Raw genomic sequence first — 22,210 nt, 5'->3', positions numbered from 1 at the left:
AATGGTAAAAAAGTAACCGTAATTTTATCGTATATTCTTATTCAAAGAAACCCATGAACTCGTTCATCTATTTAGTCGTATTACGGTTTTATATGTATTTATTTGCTAAAACCTGTTACAATGATAATTATACTATTCACTTTGAACAAACTGAGTGTTTAAATTACGAATTGCACGTCAGAGTCTTCTATTATTGGCATTCAAAATAAAACACGAATAACTGTTGAAGCAGGTAATGAAAAAATAAATGGCGGCGCCCATATGGATCACGAAAATTTCACTGAACGTATATAGAGATTATCTCTTTTTCTTTTGCTGATTTTGACTTTTTTCTTTTACATACGTGTTACCTTTAGAGCCTTGCTTCGCGGACGGGCCTTCGGCCCGTCCGAGCTTCGCTCGGTATAATGATCTTTTGATCATTTTATGTTTAAAATAAAATCCATACGTTTATATTAATGCTCTTAATATCAATATCTTCAAACTTTTAACTGCGAACTACTTCTTTAGTGTAATTTGTCTGCGTGATAATCGCGGACTCACAATATACAAATCTGTATATTGTGGTGCGTCACATAGGAGAGGTCTATTCGTAGGTGACGTAATGAGGCCTCGACGGGGAGTTTGCAGTTTCAGAGGATACTGATACGGAATCAGAAAACCACAGTGTGGTGATCCGGAAAACCGGATCACACGCTATGAAATCCACAGGATCAAAGAACGATACATTTCTACCAATATTCTTTAGACATATAATTGTTTTAAGATAATTTCCCAAATACTCAAAAGCAAGATCATGACACTTTTGACAAAGAAGATGTTTTGATAAGAATACTTTGTTTTTGCAAAAATGAAAACAATTTTAAACTTATTTTCGAAATTTGAAACATTTTCCGTGTTGTGCTTTGTATTTGTTATTGAGAAGAACATTAAGATGGGAGAGAACGTTCTAAGTTTTAAGAACTTGTGCCCAATCCCTTTGTAAATTCAGTTACAATAAAATAACTTTGCAGTACATGACAAAAGTATGCAACCTTTAACCAATATAACATAGAATATAGAGAAAAATATTGGAGGGTTATGTTGCTTGATCATACATTTCACTGAGTGTTGCATTCAGTACTCATATGCACATAAACATCATACTATATCGTTGTGGTACTCAATGCAAGACATATCTAAATATAAACGAGTCTTAACTTTGAGATTATATGAATCGTGGTATAGCACAAAAATGCATTTGTTTTTAAATTTACATATCTAGAAAAAGTCAAAAACATTGTTGACACCGTAGCACAAAGTTATACTTTTCTGAAAATGTAGGTTACTATTTCAACATGGCTCATGGCTGCAACCAAAACGAATTGTAGTATAGTAATCAGTTGGTTTTTTCATATACTTTTTGTTTTTTGAGGTGAGTCGGCAAATGGTCGAATAAAGAAATGGAAAGCTTTAAATTAGATCCTGTTTCACAAATTGTCAATTTGAATTGAGAGGGAATTATGTTAGAAGTGTGTGCGCTATTGTCGATGCTTTCCGACCACGTTTACTGCGCGATGAAAACAATGACACTGATTTTGCAAACGCAATGAAAGCCCTATCACATACATCAAACGAGTTACAAAGGCGTGTCCAAGGGAAGAAGAGTGATGTGGAGTGAAACCACCCCAGATGATGTTAACAATTTTCCGCGTTTTGACCGAAATGGACTTGAGACCGTTAACCTTAGGTGTGTATCAAATAAGCCAAGAACATTTGTCCCCAGATGGATCACATAACAACTCAATACACGAAGTGGATTCTGGTTTGTCAGGGGCAAAGATTTAATCAAGGCATGTGTCGTCAAAGGGACGATATTTTCTGTGGATATTCTTTGATGACACTTGTCAACCTCCAGTTACTGGCTGGTATTGCCAGTGTAAGGCGGGTGCAAGAACTGTTGGATGTGCGCATGTTGCTGCTGTGATCTGAGATGAACGGCATTGTCAAGAAAAGCTTCCCACCACGACTGAGTCCATCTTCGCTAGCCAAGGGTTTAGGTTTGAAGAGAAGCGGAGCGGATCGTAAACCGTTGGTTAACGAAGATGGACTAAGTACTGCGGATGTGAACATGGCCCGGGAATCAGATGATGAATCCTTGGGATAAGAGTGGTATCTAAATAAGGACGATTATCGTTTTAATGCGTCATACCTTTATCTGAATCTATTAAGATTATCAAGCAAGGATCAGAGGGAGTTTCTCCTTATACACACTATTTTAAAGTTTGAATGTATTTTCCGTCTATTATAAACATTAATTTTCAAAATATTTAACATGCATCTTAGTTATATAATGAAACAAGACACTCTGTAAGAACTAAAGTTGTAGATGAAAATGGTTTCAAAAGACAGCCTGTCTTTTCACACACTGTCTTTCAAAAACAAGCCGAGTTGACCACGTGACCGTCTTATTAGCATACTAAGTGCTATTTTTCTAACTACCCTTTAGTGTTTTGATCATAATCTAGCTTAATGAATATAGTGTGATACGTCCACACTACTATAGCAGTCGATGAATTCTATGTAAAGTCTTACCGACACCATTGTTTTCTCTCCGACCACGTGTGAAGGTGGCGCGTGCAATGCATATATTATACAAGTAAGGCCAACCGAAGATTAACCAGAAAAAAATTATTGGTAGGTATGAAAGGTGAAGATAACGAACAGTGATCAATCATATAACTCATATATGAAATACAAAATAGAGAGTTGGTCAAACATGGACTACTTGATATACCAGAGGTGGGATCATGTGCCGAGGAGTCAGCATCCCCTGTAAAATCCGATCAAACGCAGAACAAACTCTTGATTGATTGATTGATTGATTAGCTGTTTTCCACCACACTCAACAATTTTTCAGTTATCTGGTGGCGCCCAATTTTTATTGGTGGAAGAGAGAACCCAGTTACAATGTAACTGGGAAAAGACAACCGACCTTCCGAAAGTAAACTGGGAAAGTTTCTCACTTACCGGCGCGAGCGGGATTCGAACCCAAAGAACAAGCTCTTGCGCATCGAATCAGTTGTGAGATATAAACACTATATGCAGGTGATAATGGAATATTGCTATATAGGTACAGATGTGGAGGACTCTGTGGTGTCTTTTATTTCGATTTCAAAGGGATATTTCGAATCAAGGTATCAATGAAAATGATAAATCGTCGTAGATATTCTAAATGTCGAGTTGAAGGCAATGGCAAGAGATATTTTCTTCTCATGTAGAAGCTTTTGAATTAACTCTGCTTCTTAAGAATATAAAACAGGTCAGCTAACAAAGGAGCATAATTCCTACCCATGGGATTTCGAACAGACTGTTGGAAGACCTGATCACCAAAGACTACAAAGATATTGTCAATGGGGAACTTAAGCACATTTTCTATTTCAACTTCAGAATAATCCCGTGGGGATCCGGGTTAGATTAGGTCCTCAGTACTCCTTGCTCGTCGTAAGAGGCGACTAAATGGGGCGGTCCTTCGGATGAGACCACAAAAACCGAGGTCCCGTGTCACAGCAGGCGTGGCACGATAAAGATCCCTCCCTGCTCAAAGGCCATAACCGCCGAGCATATGCCTACATTTTGCAGCCCTTCACCGGCAGTGGTGACGTCTCCATATAAGTGATATATTCTCGAGAGGGACGTTAAACAATATTCAATCAATCAACTTCAGAATAATTGTGCGTGTAATCAGAGTGGTGTTTGACAAAGTAATTTTTTGGATGACCTATTATTAGATATGAATATTTCCTTTTTGCATTTTTGTTGAAGAAGCAACTGTCAATGACGTCAAAAATGCTACTCGTGAACAAAAATTTTGGGGGAAATTCGTCAAGTAGTGAATGAAAAGTACAGCTAAATTTTCGAAAGTATATGACGGATGAGTACAAATAACAAAAGGTCATCTGGTGGCCTGATAAAAGCCATGCCCGAGTTTTGCAATCTGTTAAACTAGAAAATGTACATGTATTGCAAACACATAACATTACAAGTGACAATTGCATGGAAATACTGATTAATATTTACATTTCCAATATTTTTGCCTTCTATATCTTTACCAATTGAAATAATAGTAATTTCGACATAAATGTGAACGATGTACGTATGAATCTATATAACTATAGTCCGATTATTTTAATGGCTGGGAATACCGACAGAAATGAAAGTAAATTGTAAATAGATTTTTCAAAATACAAGTGGGCATGAACAGCAACGCTTCTCGCCAGCACAGTTTTTGTGCTAGATAGCGCTTCATGAAGTATGCTGGCGTATTAGCGTGGCAGTTCATACCCTCATGCATTTCCAAAAATGAAATTTATCTCTTAAATGAATACAATTACGTAGATATTGCTATTTATGATACGAAACAGCTTTAATAACTTTTACAATGGGTATGCAATGCTTATATTATGGAACAATTATCATTCGTCTAAGTATCGCTGTTGAAGAAATTAACTGTCATGTGCTAGGTCCGCTGATTACGTCACCGATTATGATGATGATGGTGGTGCACGCGGTCGTGTTGGGCATCAAACTCCTTATGTCGACAGACAAGGACAGGCATGTGTGCATGATGAACGCAGTAGTCGCTGACGCTCCCCAGAAAGGTCCGCCGAACCTTACTCATGCCCCTTGTTCCCACGATTATCAAGTCAGCTTTTTCTGTTTTTGACGCTTCAATGATAGATTCGCCAACTTTTCCAGTCATTTGCTTCATTTTCCCTCCAAGCTGAAAAAAACAACAACGCCTAATCGATTACAATATAATCATGACGAATTACTGTTAAAACTCCTTAAGGAACATTTGTCACCAAAGAAAGACAGCATTTCAGTTCGTTTATGAGCGATGTTTTGATCTAGTTCAAAAACAATTTTGATAGATATTTCATTACGACAGTAATTGGAATCCTTAAGAAAATGCAAAGGACATCAATTTCTTATTTTCATAAATATATTCATTAGGATTTTATTGATAGTATGGTTTACACCAAACTGCTTCATCTTCTCCGAATATTTGTGAACCAGCTGTCGAGTTCGAATTTCCTCTTCTTTTAAAAGCTCGTGTACAACTCCGGGATCTGTCAAGACAGCGGCTGTAAAAACATGAATAACAGCTTATTTCTAGATAACGAGTTCTTCTGAATGAAAGCACCATATGTCTGTCTAAGAATATACAAGATTTACTTTTTTCAATGAAACATGTTTTATGAAGTATTGTACTTACATGCATATATATTTCATATATGACAAGTTCTTATGTAAAACGAAAACCCGATTCCTACAAAACTGGTGAAGTTTTGTGTTTTTTTTAAAAATAAGCATGTCGCTATATGTTCATTGTTTGAAGTAATGGGTTTTAATTTTTAGAAACCCTTTTTTTTTTAAAAAAATAGACATTATACCTGTATGCAAGAATACGAAACACACACACGCACGCGCACGTATGTGTGTGTGTATATTAAAACATAATATGCCCGTTTCCAAATTCTCTCTATGTAAATTTTTAGTTTCAAGCCCCAGGATATTGACCTACAAAAGCCAAAAAAGATCTCTATCATTATAAACATATATTAAAAGTTCTTTTATGAAAAGGCTATTGACCTAAAAAAAAAATATAAAAAAAAATAGATGAATAAAAAGAATTCAAAACGCACTGCATAAATGATAAATTCCCTTTAGAATGTTTCGGTAATGAAATATTTACTCCCATCATTTAGAGTTTTCAAGTTCCTGCATTGCAGTGACGTAATTGTCCCCAGTCGTTGTAGCTAATCGTTATTGCGTTCGCTTCGTGACCGAAAGTAAGACGGGGGGAAATAGGTATAACTCTCCTTTATCAAAAAGAGAGTTGCAGATCAAACTGCATCACTGCAAGCACGATAAAGAACGCTCACTGCTACAGATCAAGAAGAGTGACGCGTCGATCTGACAAACAAATGGTATAAATGTTGGCGCTACTACGAGTGTAATATAATCTGACCAATTAGAGTCTTTTTACTTACAACAGGAAATCTTGCATAATTCAATGATTTACCACTCTCCGTTTGTTGTTTTTTTCCAGTTCTTGTGCCGAAAATCATATAATTTCCTTTGATAACGGTTTTAATGGTTTTCTCCGGGTTGTTGGAAAGTTTGCCAATTTAAACCGTTTAGTAAATATAATGTTTCTAGTACATTTATTCTTATTCGTTAATAAAGATGGCATGCAAATAAGCGTGATTCAATTATCTGATTGTGAGCGCTGCATGGTACATATAATAGCAAAACTCCGACAAAAGCATGAGACACAAGGATATATCTGATGATAATAATGGCCCTATTATTGCTGATATCTGCGCGTTAAAGACACCGTCTGCAGTATGAATACGCATACCTTCAAATCATAAGGACCAGCAATCTGTATTATGTAAACATCGCATTGCAGGGTAATAGTATGATGTATGTGAAGGATGCAATAAGGGGTCTACACAAACTGACGTGTTTAATGTTCGCGGTGCTGTAATTTTACATGTACACTTTCGTTTTTGCCACCCAAATGTCAAACCGTAGCAGATTGCCTTGCCGATTTCACTATTTTTAAAATGTTCTTATTTGTCATACACAGGCAGTCCAAAATTATCATTTTTAATTTCTATTCATTATATTATCTTTATAATAGATTCAACAAGGATTGTGAGCCTTGCTTAGAAATGACGTAGAAATTTAAGAGGCTCATGGACAATATCGCTCTGCAGAGCAACTATTGAATTATACAACGTAGATATATGTATATATCACACACCAATATACCTTCCTTAGCAGTGGTCTTGTACTGGCGATTTAAGATGTTTTGATAAACCTGTTTCACAGTTTGAACAAACTTGACTGTATCTTACATAAATATGCTTGCAAAACAAATCGTGCTGTTATAGCGCTTGAATTCCTAACTATACTCCCTGCTCAGGTTCTAGGTGTGATGGTTTGAACAAAAGATCATAATATAGTTTTTTCTGATTCAGTGGTGCTTTACAATATTTTTTTTAAACATAAACCACCCCATTTCTTAATAATCTTTCTTCGCATTCACTTGAACAATTTTGCAATTTCTTTACCCGGAGAAGCTTTGTGACAGGTGGATATTGGTCTGATGGTTCTAAAGAAGGAGTCAAAAATGTGAATAGTATTCAAAGGGAAAAGAGGATGGATAACATTTCGCTCGGGTGAGCTACAAAGAGGGATAAGAAATCAAATATTACTTCCGTTCATTACATTTTAAATCAGTTTCGCGACATGATTTCTGGAGGGGAAAACGGTATCTGTTCAAAAAATCAAAGCAAAGATGTTTGTGTTCAATGGTAATTATATAGCAACATACGTGCCTGGATCACCCCATGGAATTCTGGGACATGGACTAACACTATGTTATCACCAGCCCTTCTCACGTGGCTCAGATAAACTGAAAATGAAAATAGATGTACAGAATACAGTCACATAATGTAATGGAATGGGGTTCATGTACGATCTAGTTGTGATGTTAGACAGCGTTTCAGTTATTCTTAAAAGAGTTTATTTTTAAAAGAAGAAAAAAACATTCAGAATCTGTTTCCAATGAACGCCAAATAAAACAACATTTCATTGGTTTTTATGTCTGTGTAATAAATACTATCTTGTACGTGTTATGACAAAACAGATAATGGAATTTGCTATTCAGCGGACTGAGGCACAACTAACAGCAGTTTTCACGAAATAAAAGAGAGCTTTCTAAATAATCGATGTCTTGGATTTTCAAGTTGCCTGCTACTTAGGTTATCTTCGTAAGGCATATCAAACGCCGACATTTTTATTTTATTAGCACTCTACATCCTCACTTGTTGTCTCTCTAGCAGTGTTTCAACACGAAATGAAGTCTGAAATAGTCTACCAGGGGTTATATCTGTCTTCATGGTTTGCTCTTTAACCGGAAAACGATCTAGGCATGTTTCTTCCTAATTCTTTTACTCACGCAAACATCCCCCGAAATCCTTTAATCTTTGGGCTTCAGAATTTCTTGTTTACACAGGTTTTTTCACATAGAAGCAGTATTTCAAACAACGAAGTAAGAGCCATTCCTTTTCCCGACTTTCTCATCAATTTTCCTGAATAATTGCATCTTGGGGACAGATTTTACTTTTCGAGTAGGCAGCGTTAGTCATTATTTTGTTTCTCCAAAACATTGTATTCGACAAAACAATATTCTCCGCTTTCACTAATTAAGCAAATGACAAGCACGTGCCCTCAACTAAGAATATTTTAAGAATCAGCAGGACCCAAAGGAATTTATTTAATTTTTTTTAAAATTTATGCTGTTGATTCAGGTTTCTACAAAATTTAGAGGTCAAATATACCAACAACAAAAGAAGATTGTATATACAGTAATATAAAGAGAAGCAATCGGAGTGGGCGGTGGTTTAGAACAGTCACAACATTACCGTGTTTCATGCCGTGGGGATTTGAACTACATATGTACAACTTATACTGAAATCTGTCCTTTCTCAATGTTGTCTAAGGTAACCAAAAGCAGAAAGTAATTGTACAGCAAAGCTTAGTGTATATCAGGGTAATAATGAAATATTAATATGAACCAAGTTTGTGGATGCTTGGATAAGTGTGATGTGCCGAAGGATACGTTTTCAATGTAAAAAAGTCGAAACATATTAAACATGGGATACAGTGAGAAAGCTAATCATTTAAACATCCAATGGTAACATTTTGTCATTAGGTGATTTTTAATTCATTATCAATCATTACACTATTTATAAATAAAAAATCCCGAGGGGATCTCAATCAGAATACGTCCTCAGTACCCCTTGCTTGTCGTAAGAGGTTACTAAATAGCGTGGTCCTTCAGATGAGACCGCAAAAACCGAAGTTACGTATCATAGCAGGTGTGCACGATATTTAAAGATCCCTCCCTGCTCAATGGCCGTAAGCACCGAACATAGGCCTAAAGTTTGCAGCTCTTCACCGGCAATGGTGACGTTTCCATATGAGTGAAAAATTCTCGGGCGTCCGGGACGTTAAACAATATGTAATCAATCAATCATATATAAAAAGATGATACGATTTAAAAATTGATCAGAAACCGATATAACAATTAACCCACGTTATAAAAAAATCCATTTTACTAACATGATGATGATAATTTACAAAACTTTATTTAAAACTTTTCCATGAAATGTCGATGTACTTCCAATTACTAGTAGGGGTCCTGACCTCTTGTGGTGCTGTCATTGGGAATTATAACGGATTCTATCGGTTAATCCGCTTTATGTCATTTGGGGCCTGTTTTAATCTCGGCTGAATATTTGGACTGAAACCTTCACCGAATCTCGGAGCAGTTCTTCATGATTTATGTCTGGAAAAGATTTACTTTCAGCTTCAGTCGGTTCTAGCAATTAATGTGCACTAAGGTGACACTGCTGTTTGCTTCAAAGAAGTTAGTTGACTATTAAACCAACTCTGTATCACTATTAATGCTGCATTACTTACCGTCTAAATATGTAAATTCCTTAAAATAAACTATCACTTTTTTATGGAGCGCTAAATTAACATAAACTCAAATAAATGAAGATATCTTCAATTTTTGAAGACATCATCATTTCAGTTGATGCGCGCAACAATTTAATTGAATATCTCTTCAAATAATTAATGATATTTTTAATTGTGAATTATTGCGCGCATTAATTGAATTGATGCGCGCTACACCATTCTATTGAAGAGATCAATAATTGAGGTAATGCACTTATTAAATCAATTGATGAGAGCAATAATTGAATTGATGCGCGCATGAATTCACTTCATGAGAGCAATAATTGATTTAATGCGCGCATTAATTCAATTATTGCTCTCTTCAATTGAATTAATGATATCTTTAATTCATTTGAAGAGAGCAATAATTCTTTTAGAGAGAGCAACTAGATAATTAAAGATATCTTTAATTCAAGATATCCATGATTGAATTAACGATCCCTTTAACTGAATTGATGCTCTCTTTAAAAGAATTGATGCGCGCATTAATTCCTTATGCAAAATCATTGTAAATAATTAAAGATATCTTCAAATGAATTACAGAGATCATCAAATTATTTATACCAAGCTCTAAATTAATTATTTCGAGCAATATTTCTACGAAATTGATGCTCTCATCAATCGAAGAGAGCAATAATTAAATTAATGCGCGCATCAAATCTATTATTGCTCTCATTAATTCAATTGATGAGTGCGTGCATTAATTCAATTACAGAGAGAAATAATTGAATTGATGATATCTTCAAATAACTGAAGATATCTTCAATTATTTAAATTTATGTTAATTTGGCGCTCCATACTTTTCCCGTTCAAATGATGACTTCCATGGCGCAATATTTTATCTCCTGGACTTGAAGAGTTCCAATAGTTTTTTCATATTAGCGATATACAAGTAGGTATGTGGAGATACTATGTATCATTAATTTGATATTTAGCAGATTATAGGAACTCTTCAATTTCAGGAGTTAACATATTGTGCTATGAAGTCTTCATTTGAACGGAAAATTTAGTGACTGTTTTCATTTTGGGATTTTCGGTAAGCATTGCAAAATTGATAGTGAGAGAGAGAGTCAGTTTATAACAGTCAAATCACTTACTTGAAGCGAGCAGCAGTGTCACCTACGTAATTGCATATTAACTGCTAGAACCGACTGAAACTGAAAGTAAATTTCCAGACATGAATTATGATTGAAGGACTTCGAGATTTGGTGAAGGCGTCAGTCCAACTATTCAGCCGAGCCGATTCTCAGCCGAGATTGGGGTATTGTTCGTGATATACGTATATTTAATCTATTTGATGCAATACACCGTGGAAAAACTCCCATTTAACCACTTTTAATTATATTATTTTGATTTCTAAAAATGTACTTTATAATGTATAACATTACATGTATCAGAACATTTCCAGTGATTTTGCCTTTGATATCTTTACTCATTGTAATGATAGTCATTTCCTCATGAATGCACTGCAGTTGTGAACAATGTGCGTATGGTTCTTGATCAATATAGTACGTCGTCTATTTTAACGGCTTGGAATTCCAACAGAAATGAAAATATAATTTAAACATAAAAAATAAATTTCATTTTAGCGCTTCATGAAGTATGCTGGCGTGAAGCTTTGCAGTTCATACCCTTATGTCTTAATTAAACATGGATTTTAGGTACGAGTTCACTGTTATCGACACTGTTAGCGTTATAACCTATTATCAATCATTTTAAGTGTAATGGATACATATTGCTGTCAGATAGAGACAGCATGGACACTAGACTGTTTCCTTAATTAATTATGTCACGTGTTCGCTTAATCAATTACGAATATGGTATTACCCAATTGACCTACCAGCATTGACGAGTACAGTCTGGGATGTTAGCTGACAGACACTGATGTATATCTAATCGAGCACTAAATCACCTCGGTGGGGAAATATAGGACGTCATGGGGAGTATGTACATGTATTTTCTCCCTACTGTACAGTAGGTGGACGCGATTAAAAGCAATGTTACAAATGTACATAATTATCGGAATTTTTCTTCGAATTCCTTTATTACAGATTATGTGATACACGGGAAAGCTAACGTCAAGTTTCCATATGGCTTCAGAATTGCAGAAACTGGTGTTTTTATTCAGCATTTATTTTAAAGTTGTAAATTAGTTGGATGAAGAGACATATTGGGGATGTTTTTATGTGTAGCTATTGAATACGTACAGTCGAGTAATCTTGCATTCTTAAAAGCCAAAATCAAAATTAAATTTGAAATATTCATCTAGTCTTAATTAATGGGCAAATATTGGGATAACGTTGCCGTAGTTCAACTGTTATTAACATTTTCTTTGACATATATTCTTCATGTTCACTCACCCTTTTTAATATAAACTTCAAGGGTGTTTCGGCATTATTCTCAATAAACCTGGGTGTAATCGCGATGATAACCAAGAAATGCCTATATAATTACGAAGACAAATCTGAGGGGAAATGTTAACTGGTAATGCATTACTTATATTTAGAACCAAAACATTATCCATCTGCAGATCTATATATAATGGATAAAAACTGTCTGGCAAATAAAACTGCTCCTGTAATTAGAGATTTATCAGAAGAAGCGTTGTATTACAATAATCAACTACAGAACTAACAAAAATCTAATTATAAAAGGTGTACCTCAGCCGTAAACTGCATCAGTGGATATGACATTCATTTCCCAAAACAAAATGATGAATCAACTACTCACAGTTAAAGGCATATTCCGAGAAACAGCTATCATCCACACCAATTACTATTGTCCGGGACGACGAGGGGTCAGCCATTATTTCTTGATCCGAGTTTTCCGTGAAGCTTTCTTTTTATCAAACTTGTTAATCTGACTCGTGATATCTCTTTCTCGCGATCAACGCTCCCAATTGGTGGAAGCAACTGGTAACCCCGAGCCTAGAGCTTCACTCTCCTCTCTTATTCACTCATAATTGTTTATATTGTTGATTTCTCTTCGGAATATGACTTCCGAATACGACTTCAAGGTGACATTTTCCCCTCGGAATAAATCGGAAATCGAATTTCCCATTTAATGGTATTTACACGTCTTACGTGAGTTTGGGACTGGTTTACAAAGGTCTCCTCATTACGAGTTTGCATTGTTGGTCTATATATGATTTTGATTTCATTTCCAATCTTTCTCACTATTAATAAGCTTTTGTCAATACTTTAGGCAGACCTGTTATAGCTACACGCAAATTGGATCAATGGAAACAGAACAGAGGCAGCTAGATCTCAGAGATAACATCCAACTTAAAGGGATAGTAAAGATCATTTTGTTCATTTTTGTAAGAATTAAAGAGATTTCCTGTTCTGCATATCTAAAACGATATAAATTCTAATATTCAGCAGCAGTATAAAACAAGAGGAGTTCTAAAAATGCCCTCTCAAAAGTGCCTATAATGAACATTAACACAATGTGAATAATTTGGACCCGTCGTAGAGTCAAAACCATGGGGTTGCGAAATTCACAACTTTGGTACATCCTATTCTGCTTTCCCTAGATATACATTTAGTTTTTATAATGTGCCAGCAAACTAAAAGAAGTCTTCAATGATAAAGACATTAACCTCTGTAATAATTTTGGCCTCACCCTTGAGCCAAAACCCTTAGGACTACCCCAGGGATCTTGAAATTTAAATTATGGTAAAGGACTGCCTACTCCTGAATATCTAATTAGCTTCAATTTAGTATCAATAGCATTAAAGACGATACTATTTAAATGTTCTATACATATACACTATATGTACCAAGTTTGGTCCCTTCCATGGGGGGGGGGGGGGGGGGGGGGGGTCCAGAACCCTCTACCCCGGGGATACATGAAATTTACAGATTTGGTAGAGGCTTTCCTGCTCGACATCACTGTGCATTTAGTTTTTCTTACAGATACATTTATACATGTGTAGTTGTTTGAATTTTCGTCATTGTTATACACCTTAAGTTTTTCCTATATAAAACTAATACGATTTAGAACCAACATTTAACCCAACTGGGATCCGGGTTAGAATAGGTTCTCAGTACTCCTTGCTTGTCGTAGAAGGCGACTAAATGGGGCAGTCCTTCGAATGAGACCGCAAAAACCGAGATCCCGTGTCACAGAAGGTGTGACACAATAAAGATCCCTCCCTGCTCAAAGCCCATATAAGCGCCGATCATAGGCCTAACTTTTGCAGCCCTTCACCGGCAGTGGTGACGTCTCCATATGAGTGAAATATTCTCGAGAGGGACGTAAAACAATATCTAATCAATCAATCTAAGATGTAATACATTTTCACTATATGGCCATATTTAATCAATTAACCCAACTCATAGTCTGTTGACCAATAGTCTGCCCTATTTTTATTGGCTACGCAAGTCATGTGATTACCGGTTTGCAGCTTCATTTGTGTAATGAGGAGGTTCACTGATTTGACTGATGATGAAATGCAGAATTTATTAGATGAAACGCAGAGCAAAAACACGAAAAATATGTAATCAACGTTGCATAGAATACTTTCGAAGAACACTGTATATCAACGAAAAGCTGATGATAATTAAGTTAAATATTTTGTATGTTTTCTTATAAACTCATGTATACGGTGATTAATGTACGCAATCAAACTTTCCTGTTAATAAAGTTCAAAGTCTTGTAAATTAAAGTGTATAACAAAACAGTTATAGACTGTGTTCTTGGACAACAGCTGTTTTGTTTGACCCTCGAACGGATATGTCGCCCGAAGCCGTGGGTTGTGCATCGCAACAGCACTGCAAGTAGAACGCTGTATCATTAGGGGTGTGTGTATTATTAACGGTTTATACTGTAGACCATTAATGTGATAATTTGTATCATTAAACTACACCCCTCTAATGTAGTTTGTATCATTATGCGTAATTGTTTCAAGGGTGGTTTCTACAATGCATAGAGATGTAGAGCAGGAAGACCCCTACCAAAATTGTAAATTCCATGATCCCCGCTTTAAAGTCAATAAAGGTTCTGAATCCGAGAGGATGCTTATGACTAAATTTCATGGCAATATCTTTATCCATAACGAAAAAAAGTCCAGAAAACTGCTTGACCTACTAGTAGCGTCTAGATTATTTGAAATCCAATGTAAAGGGAATTTTGGAGAATAAATTCACACCAGGTGCGAACGTCACGAAAGTGATAACATACACATTGATTGATTGTATATTGTTTACGTCCTTCTCAAGAATTTTTCACTCATAGGGAGACGTCACCATTGCCGGTGAAGGGCTGCAAAATTTAGGCCTATACTCGGCGCTTAAGGCCTTTGAGCAGAGAGGGTTCTTTAACGTGCCACACGTACCTGCTATGATACGGGGCCTCAGTTTTTGCGGTCTCATCGGAAGGACCGCGCCGTCGCCTTTTACGACAAGCAAGGGGTACTGAGATCCTATTCTAACCTGGATCCCCACGGTAACATACATATTGAAGAAGACAACAGATGCAATAACAACTCAATGTTGTAGCCCTTCACTCTCTCACAAATGATCGAACAAGAATGGCGCCACTAGTGTGTGTTGAAGACCTTGAAATCTTTATCCAGACTGTGAAACACAAATGGGAGAATATTGCCATAATAATACCCATGACCACAGCCAGAGAAGATGACTTACTTCATCAAAACGAACGGCCAGATTGTGATTGCTTTAAATGAACGGAAATTCTCGGTTGACCTAACCGATCATAACAATATGTTGAAGAATGGTAATCCAAGCCCTGAATACCTGGCAGATGACAAATAGCACCTTTCCACAAAAGGAATCTCGATATTGGCAGGAAATACAAAGAAGTCATAACATAACATTCCCCTTCCTGACTGAGATCCAGGTCCAGATTCCGCTGAAACAAAAGGCTTCTCTGATAACCTTAAAGTTCGCCATATTCCGTTACAACCAAAGGGAACACGATCATGGTTGTGAATTTACTGATAAGCCTTACTTCAAATATCATGTAAAAATTTTACTAGTTTGTTGGGTTTTTTTTGTTTTTTTTTTTGTTTTTTTTTTACATATCTTAAATAATATACTTTTTGCTGTCACTGGTAAGGTAACCAATAGCCATGTTGATTTCATTTACTATAACTCGTGTATCATCAAGGCATGATTTTTGAAAGACAGCCACATGCTAGTCAGCCACGCTAGGGCGGTGCTTATTTGTAGTATTGTATTCTCCTGATTTTTTTTTTTTTTTTTTTTAGAAAGTAACAACTTAGAATTTTATATTATTTCATTTCTACTGTATAAGATGAGTTCATGCTTTGTTTACTCATCAATTAAAATGGGATTCTGGAAAGTTGGAGGCCTGTTAATTAAGCAAATTATACAAAAAATGAATAATGAATGATGCAAATTACTTCAAATTGAAAAGTTTGGCATTATTTTTTAGCTATGTAAGTCATGAACAATGTATCCATAAGAAACCACTATTGCTACTTACAGTAGTAGATATCTGCTTCTTAATATGATAATAGATATTTTGGAGGGTTGGCTATGCTATGTAAAAGTGAATTCAAACCTCATATAAATTGTAAACACACACACACACACGCGGGCGCGCGCGCTGACTTCCAGTGGATAAAACTGGAGATAGATTTTTTTTTCCAATTTTGATAAGGATTTATACATTTGCATGATACACTTACAACTCCCTAGAAAACTCATATTCAAAGGGTATTGATTATGACATTCTCGACTGTATTGAAAAAGAAACAACACATTATAAATCCAGGGGAAACATTTCAATATGTGGTGGCTTCTATGCGATAGTCTCAACAGATCCCGACTTTATTGTACACGATGATAAGTTCTCACTCTCCATTTATCATATAGTGCAGACGATCAAATTACAAATCGTCACAATGTGGAAATAGGGGTAAAGACGACTATACAAATCCATTGATAATTATTGAATGGTCGCAGTTTAGGTGATATGTTTGGCAAGTACACCGTACAGTTGTTTTTATACCAAAAGGCTGTAGCACAGTAGATAATGTTTTGGCTTCGGGAAAACATTTTGTGAACCAAATATTATATTTCCAATTTTTGATTTTTTTTTTTTACGTACATTGTCTGATTGTCATTGCTTGTTACAATGGTCACATTTCTCCAGATTCTCTGTTATTATACTAATACATATCCAATATCGCCAAACTAAGTCTGGTCAAATGAATCACCTTTCTTTTTCAAACAATGCTTAATTCTGCGAACATTCAAAAACGACTACAAAACCTTTCAAGTTGTAAGAAGCTTGACTCGAGAGAACTGATTGACAACGCCTCTACAGAATTATCAAATATAACTAGAGATTGTCTTTATGAAAAACAAATGTCTCCCCAGCTCCCCAAATTGAAAGTGCTCCAAATGAAACCTCCTCCCTTTAATGTACTGCATGGTATGGAGGAGGAAGCATGAGCAGGAACATAGAGAATGTGAACTCCGATAAGTCATATAGAAGAAGTGTTCACAAACTATTTTACACCGTCCAACCCTAAGATCCACTTGTATAACTTCAAGGACAACAATTGGATCCTCCTGTCCCTGCAATATACATATCTGCAAATGGCAATGCATTATCGTACAAAATTTCAAGTCTATCGGATAAGCCATATAGGAGGAGAAGCGTTCACAAGCTATTTTAACATCCTCCACCCCTCTTAGATCCACTATAACTTTTAGGAAAATAATTGGATCATCCTGTCCCGACAATTTGCACATCTACAAATGACAAAAAAGCATTGTACAAAGTTTCAAATCTATCCGATAAGCCATATAGGAGGAGAAGCGTTTACTAGATTCTGTGACAGACAGACGGACGGACGGACAGAGTACAAAAACAATGTCTCCCCCTGAAAGAGGAGAGACGTAATCAATCAGATTGATTATATAATGTTTAACGACCCTCTCGAGAATTCTTCACTCATACGGAGACGTCATCATTGTCAGTGAAGGACTGCAAAATTTAGGCCTATGTTCGGCACTTATAGCTTTTGAGCAGGGAGGGATCTTCATCGTACCACACCAAGCAAGGGGTACTGAGAACCTATTCTAACCCGAATCCCCGCGGGAGTAGCCCATCTGATTGATTGTTATTCATTTAGTGTTAAAACTAATTTATTTATTTTTTAAACTGTACATGCCCCCAAGGCCCCTTAATTGCTGAAAAAATAAACCTATTCCATACATATACATGTACAATATTTTCTGTTCCGCATTTTATTAACACCCCACGGCGAACTAAGGTGAGCTAAAATTGTCTGAAAGTGGACACTTCAAATTTCAATTTTGCAATGTCCTATTCCAAACTAATGTTCATTTTGAGATACTGAGTAGGCCCTACTACTACTATTCACAATCCAGAAATGGCTGTTGTCGAACTGATTTTGTGACGTTCTCACGATATCTCATCTGTAACAGGAAGGGAGAAAATGCAACGAAACTTGAACCCGGACCCCTGAATCTCTAGTCAGGTGCTCTACCATCCGACCTATCTGGCCACCGGCGATCGAATCTGGCTGATCGCTACATTCCTCCCTCCTTAAATTAACATTGGACCTTTATCCCCTGGCAGGCATTTTCGCCTGTCAGTTCCAGGGGCTGGTCTATGGTACCAAATGTAACAGAAAGGGAGAAAATGCAACGGATCATACCGGGATTCGAACCCGGGTCCCTTGAATCTCTAGTCAGGTGCTCTGCAAACTGAGGTATCTGGCCACCGGCGATAGAACCCGGCTGACCGATACACATCGTTCATTGGTACAACCTTCTTTTTCATTTACTTTTTGTAAAGTGAGTTTACACAGATTGTCTATAGTTTTTAGATACTTTACAAAGCAGCAATATTTACCAATGCACATGCATGCATTCTAAAGAATAAAGGAAAACGATTGATATTTCACACAATCATCAAAAACAAATTTGGAGCAAAACAATCTGCAAATATTTTGTAGTATAACTTGGTATTTTTTTTAGATGTATGTAGGTATTTCCAAATGCACAATAAAATACATTTTTGCAAATTAAAAAAAATATTAAAGGCAGCATACATGTATAACACAGATTGTCATTAAAAAGATCTTGGCTGCTGTTGCAGTTTCAATGTCCATACACTACACCAAACTGAACTTGATTATTAGATGTACATGTACAACGGTGTAGGCAAATCAAGTGGGCCCCTTTAATCTCCAGTCCAGTAAGGTGCTCTACTAACGGAGATATCTGGCCACTGACGAGAAAACCTGTCTGACCACTACATTCCTCCCTCCTTAAATGTCTTCACACCTTCAGAGCATCAACCCATGATCTATAAATCCCCTAGCAAACATTTTCACTTAACAGTTCCAGATTCTGGTCACGGCACCAAATGTAATACATAGTTGCCAATTCACCTGATTTTGTCGGGTTACACCCGATTTTTTTTTATCTGTAACACGATTATTTTTTATGACCCGGCGGGTCATACCTTTCACCTAATTTCCTGATTTGGTTTTGTAAATTAGTTCACACATGTAATATCCAGTTTGCAACACTAGCTTGGATCTACGTAAACAATGCCGATGGTCATGTACATTACAGACAAGTTAATAAAGCATGTGTTAACAATTATCTGTGAGTTGTTTTGACAAATCGGGGATTGAAGTCACTATGTAAAGTGGCTTCCGCCAAGAAGAGATCATTATCAGGGCCAACAGACACGCCAACAAAAAGAAAACGATACTTGTATATCTACCAACAAATTTGGGAAAACGACTTTTCATGGGTAAAAAAAGTTGTTGAGGACAGCATGAAGCTTATTGTCCATTGTGTAACTAACTCCATTGGGTCTGGAGCTAAAAATGATCTGCCAAAACTCACAATCATGTAAAAAATACTTTATAATTTAATTTGGAAGAGTAAATTTAATCGATCTGTGTCATGCTTTGAATATTGTCCATCTCCATCAGTCTTGAAAAATTCAAAATGTGCCACTGTCAGTTACAATACTTCTCTTCAATAAATACACAATACACACATTTCTGTTGTAAATATTTTTGAAATATAAACAATTATAACACATATCATCCTAGTAAATATGTTGTGAATTCTGTTACGCATTATGACCAGATTTTTTGTTTTGCAAAGAGGGTCATGACCCTCTTTTTACATGTTGGAGGTTGGCAACTATGGTAATAGGAAGGGGGAAATGCAACAGACAAGACCAGGATTCAAACCTGGGCCCTCTAAATCTCCAGTCAAGTGCTCTACCAACTGAACTATCTGGCCTACATTGCTACAACGATTGAACATGTCCGATTCCCACATCTTCAATACTTGTGTATCTAATTGCCTTCTACAATGAAGAAGAATAGCACACTATCTACCAATGATATCTTCTATAGCCAAGAGTTTTCAGTCTGTAACAGAGGACCAAAACCCTTTGGGCTTGACAAGGTATAGCAATATAACCATATCAAATATTGTTTCCTGATTTATGTCAGTCATTTCCAAATTCGAAAAAATATACATGCACATATTTTCAATTTTCCACACTTTATTTCTATCCATAAAATTCTAAAATATCATTTTTTTTCCTTTGCTAACTTACTACACATGTATTTTTATCACAGTCTTTCTATTTGATGTCTATTATTAACTCGATTAAAACGATAAAGTCGTTTTAATAAATTAACATAATATTCATTCAAACATACTGAATAACAAAGCATCACAACTTTCATACAATAAAAATATTACCATATAATTTGATATAGTATTTTACTGGGAATAAATAATTGTTTGGAAACTAGATCAGATCAACCTTAAATTAAACTAGAAAGTGGACGGAAATTGTAAATGAAACGTATTCGTAAACATTATAAATTTTCTATCTAAGATGCATCATGAGTAGCATAAAATAAAGTGTTATATGTTAATGGTCTCACATGATGCACAGAAAGCAATTTAAATGTATCATGTAGCAATCCCTGTTCAGCACACTTTGTAGCACTTAAACTACCCATGTATGTCCATAGCAGTGTTTATGAATATGCTGAATTTAAAACCTGGATGTGAATGAAGTTTTCCTATCCAGACAATAACCCTCTGTGGTTCCATACTTCTGCAATTGTCTCTTGTACTCAGTATGTATTCTGTGTTAACAGTTTTACTGCTGATTTTTAAAAGAAATCCCCCAGGGTACTGTCCTCCATGCTCACAGTTTATGTTTTTGGGGTTTTTAATAAGTTCCCTCAATCTGCATTTCCTTCTCCACAGCCTCAAGGGCAGCCAGGCATTTCAATGTCACATTCAGAGTGCCTATCACATTTTGTTCATTCTTTACATCATGGACTGCAAAAGACAAAGACTCAAATAATAGTACAATGTACTCAAAAGCATAAACAGATAACAATAACCCATTAGTAAAAAAGAACCAATTTTGTACTGTGAGACAAATGCAGTTGAGTGTATTTGAATTATTTTAATTTCTCAACTGTCTGGAAGTTGTGTTTGTTATTTCTGTAAAACTTCCGAATCTTTAATGTATGTACATATATCAATTTTCAGAATGTAAGATAGACAATCCATAATACCTGAAAATTATAAATACATATCATAAATTTATGTAATTGGAATCATTAATAATAAGTTCAAAGTAATTCACCAAATGAATTTTTGAAATTCATAAGAGAAATAAAGAATACTTGTCATGTAATTAACATAAGCCCCCTATGAGAAAAGCACATTTCTGACATTTAAAATCAATTAAAACATAAGATTTATATTACCATGATACATATGATACATGTACTTTAAAAATGCAAAGAAAGGTGTAATGGTGTTTTTAAAAGAAAATTGTCATCTTTAATATCAATATGACTAAACATGGCCTTGCTGTTCTGGATGACAATTTTTAAAAAAAACCATAATTCCTCCTATATTCATGTACCATGTATCTGAACCCAAATTTTAGCCACAACTCAACCCCATGAAAAACTGAATTTACACAACTTGCTTGGGAACATTTGCATGCTGACATGATTTAGTAAGGCTCTGTTATCCTTGAAAAGATTTTTTTTTCAAATTTCCAATTTATTCTCATGAAAATATATGAATCCCTATTGAAACTCAACCCTAGTCAAATATGAATCTGCACTACATTAGAGTGCTTGCATCTTAATATGACTAATCATGGCCAATGCCTTTTGAGAGGAAAATTTTCCAAGATTATACATATTTCAATCCAGCTCTGGGACATGATTTGAAAACACTCCAATCAGAAGTACCTGAGGATGTGTGCATATTTCTGATTAATCATAGTCAGAATAAATTGGAATATTTGCTACCTGATGATGCTTGGTCAATGATGCTACAGAGAAAAGGATATTCACCTATATATTTCCATATAAAATTTTATTCTCCTATTGTGGCCCCACTTTACCCCCAGGGGCTTTTATTTGAACTGACTTGAATTAAATTGAATCCACACTATCTGACGATGCTTGCAATTCAATCTGACTATTCATGGCCCTGCTGTTCTTGAAAGAAGATTTTTAAAGATATTTCCTATCTAGCCCCATCCAACCCTAGGGCCATGATTTGAACAATTTTGAACTTCTACCCAT

At 35.8% G+C, this 22,210-nt stretch overlaps 2 protein-coding genes, 1 long non-coding RNA gene and 1 other non-coding gene across 6 annotated transcripts in view; 1 reads left to right on the top strand and 3 right to left on the bottom strand.

The window, feature by feature from the left end:
- Nucleotides 1-4,374: 4,374 nt before the first annotated feature.
- Nucleotides 4,375-13,593, bottom strand: LOC125651934 (universal stress protein in QAH/OAS sulfhydrylase 3'region-like). The gene is made up of 4 exons (XM_048880788.2): nt 12,310-13,593; nt 7,388-7,468; nt 5,020-5,126; nt 4,375-4,762 (listed from the first exon to the last, which is right to left on the bottom strand). The coding sequence occupies exons 1-4, from the start codon at nt 12,383-12,385 to the stop codon at nt 4,517-4,519; spliced, it is 510 nt and encodes a 169-aa protein (XP_048736745.1). The 5' UTR covers nt 12,386-13,593; the 3' UTR covers nt 4,375-4,516.
- Nucleotides 10,772-12,899, top strand: LOC125651944 (uncharacterized). Its single transcript, XR_007361411.2, has 3 exons — nt 10,772-10,840; nt 11,169-11,240; nt 12,784-12,899. It is a non-coding gene; the product is annotated as an uncharacterized LOC125651944 (long non-coding RNA).
- A 6,205-nt stretch (nt 13,594-19,798) lies between the features above and the next one.
- On the bottom strand, nt 19,799-19,871 carry Trnas-gga (transfer RNA serine (anticodon GGA)). The gene has a single exon. It is a non-coding gene; the product is annotated as a tRNA-Ser (tRNA).
- A 250-nt stretch (nt 19,872-20,121) lies between these two features.
- Nucleotides 20,122-22,210, bottom strand: part of LOC125651948 (protein fantom-like) — a 35,302-nt gene continuing 33,213 nt past the window's right edge. For all 3 annotated transcript variants that reach the window (XM_048880800.2, XM_048880806.2, XM_048880815.2), the window contains one exon: nt 20,122-20,936. In XM_048880800.2, coding sequence (XP_048736757.2) covers nt 20,824-20,936 — 113 coding nt within the window. In that variant the 3' untranslated portion in view covers nt 20,122-20,823. The remainder of the gene's footprint in view (nt 20,937-22,210) is intronic.

Source organism: Ostrea edulis, chromosome 1, assembly GCF_947568905.1.
Source record: "Ostrea edulis chromosome 1, xbOstEdul1.1, whole genome shotgun sequence".
NCBI lineage: Eukaryota > Metazoa > Mollusca > Bivalvia > Ostreida > Ostreidae > Ostrea > Ostrea edulis.
This window is presented reverse-complemented; position numbering and strand designations above follow the sequence as displayed.